This window comes from Notolepis coatsorum, assembly GCF_963971535.1.
Source record: "Notolepis coatsorum genome assembly, chromosome: 2".
Lineage (NCBI taxonomy): Eukaryota > Metazoa > Chordata > Actinopteri > Aulopiformes > Paralepididae > Notolepis > Notolepis coatsorum.
The window spans coordinates 33,660,909-33,668,408 of NC_140166.1; the positions used below are offsets into that span (position 1 = coordinate 33,660,909).

The 7,500-nt window shown below is 42.6% G+C and overlaps 1 protein-coding gene across 1 annotated transcript in view; it reads right to left on the reverse strand.

Annotated features, from left to right (window-relative positions):
* col27a1b (collagen, type XXVII, alpha 1b) overlaps positions 1–7,500 on the reverse strand; it is a 191,350-nt gene that overhangs the window by 72,943 nt on the left and 110,907 nt on the right. Inside the window, exons 13-21 of the mRNA XM_084308104.1 lie at positions 7,184–7,228; positions 6,884–6,937; positions 6,621–6,665; positions 6,325–6,378; positions 5,831–5,884; positions 3,422–3,475; positions 2,777–2,830; positions 2,627–2,680; positions 2,076–2,120 (exon numbers count right to left, since the gene is read on the reverse strand). Of these exons, the coding sequence (XP_084164230.1) occupies positions 2,076–2,120; positions 2,627–2,680; positions 2,777–2,830; positions 3,422–3,475; positions 5,831–5,884; positions 6,325–6,378; positions 6,621–6,665; positions 6,884–6,937; positions 7,184–7,228 (459 nt within the window). The remainder of the gene's footprint in view (positions 1–2,075; positions 2,121–2,626; positions 2,681–2,776; positions 2,831–3,421; positions 3,476–5,830; positions 5,885–6,324; positions 6,379–6,620; positions 6,666–6,883; positions 6,938–7,183; positions 7,229–7,500) is intronic.

Consider the following 7,500-nt stretch of genomic DNA (forward strand, 5'->3'; position numbering starts at 1 on the left):
CAATTTCCAATACAGAGAGCAGAGTCTGGGTGATTTTAGTTGGATTAGGCCACCGCTGTTGTTTAATCTGCAGCGACAGCTCCAGGCTGTCGCTTTATTTAGTCTGGGAGGAGCCCACATGGGACGGCCCTGTAGCACGGTGCAGGAAACTAAACCCAAATCAGGACGTTTGTATTGCACTAACTTCTTTAAAGGGTCACTTCACCAAAAAACAGCAGATTTATTTAGCGCACACATCCAAAAGCTCTATAAGCAGTTGTGCACACGTTAATTTAGTTTTGATAGTTATTGACGGTTAATTGGTTTGAATATGGTCACCAGACAATGAATCCTTGTGCTGCGTTCGGTCGCTTTCACACCTATAGTTAGACTCTATAGTTAGTAGATTCGGGGGTGAAGTTGCAACAGTGTTGCCCTTTTCATTTGGTTCAGTTAGCGTTCACTCTACACTTTGTCAAGCGCACCAAACCTTCTAAACAAAGCCTTTTATTGGACATCATTTGGACTCCCATACCTGCCAGCATTATGCTGTGAAAAAGGGGCTTCAATCTTTTTCATTTTGTCCTCATTCCTTTTCTATCAGAGGCTGATTGTGTCCAGACACTGAGGAGATGTGTTCACTCTGGGTTGCCAGTGTGTGCAGGAATAATTAAACAGTGTATGAAGGGGATAAAGCGGCTTCTCAATCTAACCTGGCAACACATATCATATAAAGCCCGTATTTCATTCATGTCACTATACAACTTAATTAAAAAAGAAATGTTGGTAAACAAGAGATTATATAACCTGAAGCGCCAGATGGTATGTTAAGACAGAATTGTGTGATTCTTCCAAATCCAGCTGCACTCACAGAATAATGATGTGATCTTCATTCTGGCTTGCACAAATGTTATGACATGTGTGTTATACGCTTTCCAATTCGCTTTCCAGTCAGTAATTAATTATGCGCCACTGTCTCTAGGCTACTGTCACCTGAATTATGCATGTGAGGTATTTCTTTTACAATGTTATTTTTAACTTACCAGCTGAAAAAACCTTTGGATCCCCTGTGAGTTTGCTTCACACCTCAAAGGAACCACACCAGGGTTTACTGGCAAGCAAACCCCACGTTTTCAGGCGGACCAGAGTTCACTTGTTTGGTCTGTACCAGAGTTCAATGAGCTTTAACACACCCAGAACCAACTATCTGAGAAAACTAACCAGGGTTAGATTAAAGCGGACCAAAGAGCTCAGCTGTGAAAACGACCTAAATTACCTAAATTGCTAAAAAATAGCAATAACCATATAGGGACTGCTACCTTATAATTGTATGGAGTTGTAATTGACACAACACCAGGATTCAATGCCCCAGATGACATCAATGTGTGCAAAACTGCTTTTGGATGTGTGAGAGATTATGTGCAAAATAAATCTGCATTGTTCTTTGGTGAAGTGCCCCTTTAATGAGTCTAAAAAGATTATTACACCCAGGATGTATCTGCGATGGAGATACTGTATTTAATTAGCAGACAAAACAAAGATTTGAAGAGGGGAACTTCATAAGTTATCACTTCAGTAATCACAATAGCCATGAATTCAACATCTTCTATTACACATTTTTCACCTGTGTAATATATACACAGTACTATCAGAATTTGGGTAAAATGGCCTTTCTCCAAAAGTAACATTAGAGCAACATAAAGCAAATGCAGAAAGCAGATATTCAGACTGTATCGTTAGCCAAAGAAATCATATTTAGCAAAGAAGGGTCCTATTTCCACTGGTAAGAATGCGTTGTTTTATAATTTATCACACGTGACAGTGATGGTTTTCCAATGATGGAATAGACTTACTGTATGTAGCAAAGCATAGCAATTTTCCTAACCAATCTTGTGCTCTAATTGGACACTAAGCAATAGGATGACTTTCAAAATAACTTTAGAACAATAGGGTAACGTTTCTGCCAAAGGTTTACTGTCCACGGTGATACAGCAGACGCTGCATTTAGACACATGGCCCCCCTGGAATGTAATGAGTGCTGTGTGGATTCTAGGCTAACTGTGCTTTTGTGTCTTTGGTCTGGAATCAGCACTCACCTCTAGTCCAGTGACTCCAGGTAGCCCGAGTGGTCCGTCATCGCCCTGGAAACAAAATGATGTCCAAAGATCAGTAGTTGATCATTGACTTATTATGGAAATTAGTATGGAAATATAAAGGTGATTGGTGACTTGAGAGAAGTTATGCTATATTATGAGTTAAAATCATATATCTGTTTTGTTCTCATGGACTGATTATGGAATATGTATTCTATGGTTGGAGAATTGTGATATCTGACTTATGAATATTGAGTGAGCTTTGATTCACTTGTTTTGTTTGTTGTGATGTTTTCTTGTGAGTACTTCAATGTTTGTGGTTTTATATATATATATTTTTACATTTTATTTGTGTTTGTATTTTAAATGTTTGGACCCCAGGAAGAGTAGTCTCACCTTGGAGTAGACTAATGGGGATCCACAATAAAACAATAAAGATCAGTAGAGGACATAATTAACAGTATTAACTTAACAGTACATAACAGTATTGCTTTGTATTTTTCTGACTTGCAAAAGAGGATGGATTCAGTAATGTAGATGTCAGTCAACCCCACCTCTAGTCCAGGAATTCCTCTTGGCCCAGGTAAACCTCTGGAGCCTAGCTTCCCCTGCGGATAGCAACACAGAGAGCTTGCTTGGATTTCAATTCAGCTACACAAGGATTGGCAGAATATAGAGAGACTAATGTCTAACAAAACACTGACCTTTGGTCCCTCTGGGCCGTTGAGACCCGGTGGGCCGATGTCTCCTGGAAAGCCCTAAGTATAACACCAGGAAACAGATCACACAATATATAAGGTCGCCATGTTTGACATACAGGCCCAACGTCATTCTTGCCTTGATATACACAAGACGGTTATTCCGATATGCTTTTCCATCATAGAGATATTTGGTAGTCATTTTGTGTCGATTTCTTCCATTCTATCTGAAGATGCACCTAGAACCGTTTCTAGACACTCAGAACTCCACATGACGTGGTGAAATTGGCTTAACTCTTTCATTAAAAGTTGCTTCATAGTTCTATTAAAGGCTCTCAAGGAGAACATCTTATACCGCGACTTCTAATACTAGACTATGACACAATGAAGCAACTTTAAAGTTCAACAGAATGATGAATTGGCACAAAATGGATGTCAAGTATCTCTGTAATATAACAAGGAAACACAGTATCATAGATGTGAAACAAACTCATCTTAAACAAAGTGCAAGGCCTGTGAGCCGCCACTGGGGGCAGCATGGCTAAGAATGACAGATGACCCGCGTGTCAAACTGGCTGACATCCTTCAATCCAACTCAGTTGAAGTTGGTAATGTGTGTTATGTAAAATGGTGATGATAAAATATTCTTACCTCAGGGCCAAGAGGGCCAGGTAAACCAATAGGTCCTTGGTCACCAGGTTTACCCTAAGACAAATCAAGAATGACCTCTGTTGTTATCGCATATCCTGAATTGTTCAGTAGGTAGAGTAATGTAAAATATACTATTACAGACCAACTATAGACGGGTTTCTTGTTTATAAACATAGCGTGTTTGAGCCAATCAGCAATACCCGCTGAACCACGTGACTAAGTTGCCCCCTGCCTACGCTAGCTGCTGCGCTAAAAAAGTACAACAGGGCTCTATGGAGAAATCAGGCACTCCCCCTGATTAAAGGTTTAAAAAACAGCTGGATGTAATTTTGCCAAATCAGCATGGCCCATGGTAAAGGGAAAGGAACTAATTTATCAGATTGGGGTTTAACTGATTAATTCTCTCTGTGTGGCTCTCTCTGCTAAAAGTGATATCTGCTCTCTGTTTCTGATCTCCAGAAACATTGGATCAACTCATCCAGAACGCAGCCGCCCGCCTGATCTCCAGCCTACCAAAGTCAGCCCATGTTACCCCACTTCTTACGGACCTGCACTGGCTCCCCATCGCCGCACAAATACGCTTCAAGGTCCTCGACCTGGCATATCGCACAGCGAAGGGAATGACTCCCTCCTACCTCCGGTCAATGGTCTAACTACACACCCTCAAGACCCCTCTGCTCTACATCCTCTGGCTGCCTCAGACCCACTCCTATCCGAGCTCCGGGAGGGTCATCAAAGAGAAGCCGCCTATTCTCGGTCCTCGCTCCACGATGGTGGAACGAACTTCCCACCACAGTTAGGACAGCCAAAACCCGACCAATCTTTCGCCGTCGACTAAAAACACACTTCAATCAATATCTGGAGCGTAACAGAAAGAAGCATTTTGTATAAAAGTATTCTGTACTTCTGTATGACAACTATTAAAGAAACTTGAAACTTGAACTTGATCTGGAATGAAGGGAAAAAACTAAAAAACACTAACCTTCTTACTGTCTTATACTACCATTCACTCTACCTACTATACTAATATGTCTTTACTACTATGCACTCATCACTGCAGCACCGAAGTTTCAGCACCGTTTGATGAACATTGTTACTCAGTTGTAAGAGTTGTACCCTTCCTGCTGACTTGTTGTGCAGAACTTGTAAGTCGCTTTGGATAAAAGCGTCAGCTAAATGACAAAAAGTGTGTGTTTGGTAGGAATGGTGACCTTTGACTGACGTTGTCTGACACCTGCCTTTTTCCACCTCAGTGTAGTCCTTTGTAAAGCAGGAAGCTGGAGCATGCACAGCAGTTTAGGACTCTACATGTATCTCTGGTTATACATGTATCTCTGGTTATATATATACAGAGCTGAGTGTGAGCTCAATATACTCTGTAGTAAAGCAACCTTTCTACAAATACAAGAGAAACCCGGAGTGGAATTTCCCTTTCATGTCTGATGTTTACATCTCTTTAGTATTAGCTGTATCATGCATCTTTTAAGATAATAACTGAATACCACCAAATGTCCTGGATCGGCTCAAAGGTAAGACCTGTCACACACCAGTTTATCAAAGATAAGACCTGGTTTATCAAAGGTAAGACCTGTCTCACACTGGTTTATCAAAGGTAAGACCTGTCTCACACTGGTTTATCAAAGGTAAGACCTGTCTCACACTGGTTTATCAAAGGTAAGACCTGTCTCACACTGGTTTATCAAAGGTAAGACCTGTCTCACACTGGTTTATCAAAGGTAAGACCTGTCTCACACTGGTTTATCAAAGGTAAGACCTGTCTCACACTGGTTTATCAAAGGTAAGACCTGTCTCACACTGGTTTATCAAAGGTAAGATCTGTCTCACACTGGTTTATCAAAGGTAAGACCTGTCTCACACTGGTTTATCAAAGGTAAGACCTGTCTCACACTGGTTTATCAAAGGTAAGACCTGTCTCACACCGGTCTATGGCCAGTAAATTTAGCCCTGATACTACTAGCATAGTCAGCCTGCTCGTGGCTAGCCCAAGAGCCAAGTGGTTTCACCAAACCGAGTAGGGCTGGCCGGTGACGATACTATGACCCTCTTCAGGCCATTGGATTGATCTGTACATTCGTCAAAAACCGATGAGCGGGTTAACCCTTTCACTAGCTTAGAGTAGCTGATAGGTGGCGTTTTACCACATGAGGACATTTCAGTGTCTGTAATGTACTGAATTCACCAAAGTGAGCATGATATGAAAGCAAAATGGCCACCATGAGAATATGGATAATTGACTTTCAAAAACACATTTTGTCTAAACTATGTGGCACTCTGTATATTGTCCTTAATTGGCAAACGCCTCTCATTTGATACTCCAAGCAGATTAAAAGCAAAACACTAAGATGTATTTTGCAAATACCATTTGACCAAAAGGTCTAATAAAAATACCTGCGGTCCAGGTTTTCCACGGAGACCCGGCAGCCCAGGTGACCCCTGGATCCCCTGTGAAACAAGAACCACCTCGTTGTAATCAAGTCACGGTGACGGACAGCAGGTGTCCGGGAGCTCCACGTGTTAGAAGAAGCCAAACATCTGTTAGTTTATTTATTATTATAATTTTTTTAACCTTTATTTACCCAGGGTAGGTTCGCTGAGCACAGATGCTCTTTTTCAGCTACGCCCTGCTTCACATTCACACAGTTCCATTCACACCTGGGAGCTGCCCAGTACAACCACAGTCGACACCGTTGGCCACTGAGCAACTTCACTGGAGCAGTTGGGGGTTAAGTGCCTTGCTCAAGGGCACTTCAGCGGTTGGTGTTCCTACCGGTCCCGGGGATCGAACCGGCGACCTTCCGGTCACAAAGCCGCTTCTCTAACCTTTAGGCCACCGCTGCCCCAAAGTTCAAGCCAATTTAGTTGAAGCCAAAGTAGAACAATACCTTGTCGCCTTGGAATCCACACTCCCCCGGCTCTCCCGGAAAACCGACGTCCCCCTGAGGAGAGCGCACCAGGCCGGTTATCACCACCACGCCCAACGGGTTATTTTAAAAAGACACTCCGTTTGAACCACTCAAAAGTCATGCATGATGATTAGGTTAGTCGTGGTCTGTTAATAGCGTTGCCAGAGTCTGGAGAGATGCATCTTTTGGTGATTTTGGTGATTCGGTATAGTCTAAACGTCTAACATGCGTGGTTTGAGCTTGTTAATAGACTAAGAAAGACATATTCAGATCACCTTATCACCTTTCAGTCCTGCCTCTCCTGGGTTTCCTGGCACTCCCTTGGAGGAGGGGAGAATAAATAGAATGCTCAATAAAAACATATTAACAATAACAGAAATCTGATGAATGAGCAGCCATTTTTGTATTAACTAGGGCATGTGATGTTAACGAGTATAAATAAAGGTTTGATGATGATGATGATGGATGATGATGATGATGATGATGATGATGATGATTTGTATGTGCACAATTGCCCAGTTTCCATAACACCCATTACCTTGAGTCCGAATGGTCCTGGCGAGCCCATCACACCAACAGGGCCCATGTCCCCCTGCCACCAACAACACACAGAGAAAACAAACACTTATAACACTGTATGAGCCTGATAACCCCTCTCCCAAACCCCCCACCATCCCATAATAGTATGCCCAGTTTCAGCATCCAGCACAGATATCAGTGGAATGTCGAAAAGAATGTTGACTGCGTTTGTGTGTTGGATTTATCCCAGACGACCTGAACAGACCGAATCTCCCTATAGAACGTTCTGGCAGCTAGACGCTCAGCTTTTAATACTCACAATGAGGCCGGGGACACCACACGGACCTGGGGCTCCCAACTCTCCCTGGGGGGGGGGGGGGGGGGGGAGAGCGAGAGAAATAGAAAGAGAGAATGTGTGTGAGAGAGAGAGGAAGAGTGTGTGTGAGAGAGATAGAGAGAGTGAGAGAGAGGGAGAGGGAGGAGAGAGAGAGAGAGAGTGAGAGAGAGCAGATTGCTAAGGTTGAAGGGCTCAATTATAAACAAACACTGTCAGTGAAACATGCAGTGTTCCTTATGTTGCTGTGGGATTGGGAAATGAGTGTGTGAACTAGGTGGTGGTGATGATGATGATGATGA